Genomic DNA, 2,078 nt, shown 5'->3' with positions numbered 1-2,078 from the left:
GAAAATCGATTTTGCGTAAAAATTCCCGCTTTTCCTTAATTTTTCTTTTGTTTTTCTTTCACGCTTTTGAAAACTACTGGGAAATTTAAATTTTGACCTCCCCAATGCACCAACGATATTCACTTTCTTATCGAACAAGATACTGAAGTTGAAAATCGTAGCATTATTTCGACTACTTATCGTGTACACAGACACAAAAAAAAAAAAAAAAATAAAAAAAAAAAAAAACACACATCATTGTAAAATCAATACATTCATCGTTCCACTCAGAATCTAAAATCTGTATATAATAAAAATTGATATTCAATAAAAAAAACTAAACATTTTTTTTTCTAATAAAATTAGCAATTGCATTTAAAAAAATTTGGAATGTCTCTTCTTCCATTATTGAACTCTTCGCAAATATGTTTTTATTTTTAAATATTACATATAAATTATATGGATTAAAATTACCTTAATATGAATTAAATTAAAAATAAGTTTATAAATCATAATATAGCAAAATAAAATAAATTAATTTAACACTTATAGAAATCATATTTCTTATATCAATATGCTTTAATATTAGTTACAATTTTCAATCTAAATATTTTGATTTAATGGAAAGATAATTTTAATCAAGTAAAAGAAAAATCAGCAGTTGTTAAGTTAATAATATTGAGAAAATCAAATTTAAATGAAGTTCCAAAATATCAACCAAACATGATTTATAATTTAATATTTATAGATAAGGTTTTTAAGACATATAGACTTTGGATTACTTAAAAATTATTCCTATTGAAAAATGATATAAACTTGTTATAAAATCAACAGTTATATATTTCTCTCTTAATTATTAATCATTTAAGTCTAAAAATGTTAAATAATGACAACAATATTAAGTACCTTAGTATCCAATGAAGAGCATGTTAGACACTTGGAATCACCATTATTCTCACTACCTAATCTGTTGTCCATACTGTTAACCTTTAATCATCGACAATATTAATTTATTAATTTTTAAACATATGAAAACAATTGTATTGAAGGTTCACATAAAAATGAAATATTTACCTAAAAATGTCTAATTATATTTTTCAAAGTACTTCTATTACAAAAATTGAATTTTAGACAAGTAATTACTATACAAAGTTCCACAAGAGACTCTTTGCATACGTAGCCACCAGGAAGTAAAGAGTGGGAGAAATTTGGTTTTTGCACTGTCACCAGTGTCAGTCGGATGCGCAGCTCGTGTACATTCTCTCGTGGAACAGACGATAATTTTTGAGTTATAAGTATTTGTAAATCTATGGTCACACTTGACACATCACACACCACAGTTTCAGAACCATATAATGTAATCATAAATATATCTATACAGAGTGATTCATTAAACGTAAAACACTCATTATCTCAAAGAGTATTAATGTTTTTGAAAATATTTTTTATATAGTTTCAAGTTGTTAAAAAAACAACGTTTTTATTAAAAAATCGAACTTTTAAATATTTTCTATCCTTATATTTTTTTTAAGTTTTTTACTTTTTTGAATGGCAGCATAGTTTTAATTTAATTTTCCAAAGCAGAATATTTTTCTTTGTATTTTGATACATAAAAATCAAATTTAGAACAAGCGGAGTTTAGACAAGCGGAGTAGTGGACAAACAATTTGCGGGGTAACCACTCCGCCCAGCTAAACTTTAAATACTTATAACTCATAAACTACTCGCCCTAAATTTGATTTTTATGAATCAAAATATTTAGAAAAATATGAAAATAAAACTATATACTGTCATTGAAAAAAGTAAAAACTTAAAAAATTATAAGGATAAAAAATATTTAAAAATATAATTTTTTAGTAAAAATATTGTTTTTTTAACAACTTGAAACGATGTAAAAAAATATATTGTATATTGTATTATAATGTATTTTCAAAAACATTAATACTTTTCGAGATAATGGCTGTTTTACGCTTAATGAATCACACTGTATACTATTATATACCGAGGAGTTGTTAGTTGACGTTGTTAAAGGAATCACTGGAACTACTGAACTGATTTCGAAAATTCTTTCACCAATAGAAAGCCACATTTTTTTGTGA

General features: G+C 24.5%; 1 protein-coding gene across 1 annotated transcript in view; it reads right to left on the bottom strand.

Moving 5' to 3' along the window:
• LOC100573967 (centrosomal protein of 97 kDa) overlaps positions 1-2,078 on the bottom strand; it is an 8,959-nt gene that overhangs the window by 1,809 nt on the left and 5,072 nt on the right. The window contains exon 10 of the mRNA XM_003241188.4: positions 886-966. Within this exon, the coding sequence (XP_003241236.1) occupies positions 886-966 (81 nt within the window). The remainder of the gene's footprint in view (positions 1-885; positions 967-2,078) is intronic.

This window comes from Acyrthosiphon pisum, chromosome A1, assembly GCF_005508785.2.
Source record: "Acyrthosiphon pisum isolate AL4f chromosome A1, pea_aphid_22Mar2018_4r6ur, whole genome shotgun sequence".
NCBI lineage: Eukaryota > Metazoa > Arthropoda > Insecta > Hemiptera > Aphididae > Acyrthosiphon > Acyrthosiphon pisum.
Note: the sequence above shows the minus strand (reverse complement) of the source record. Positions and strands in the feature narration are given on the sequence as shown.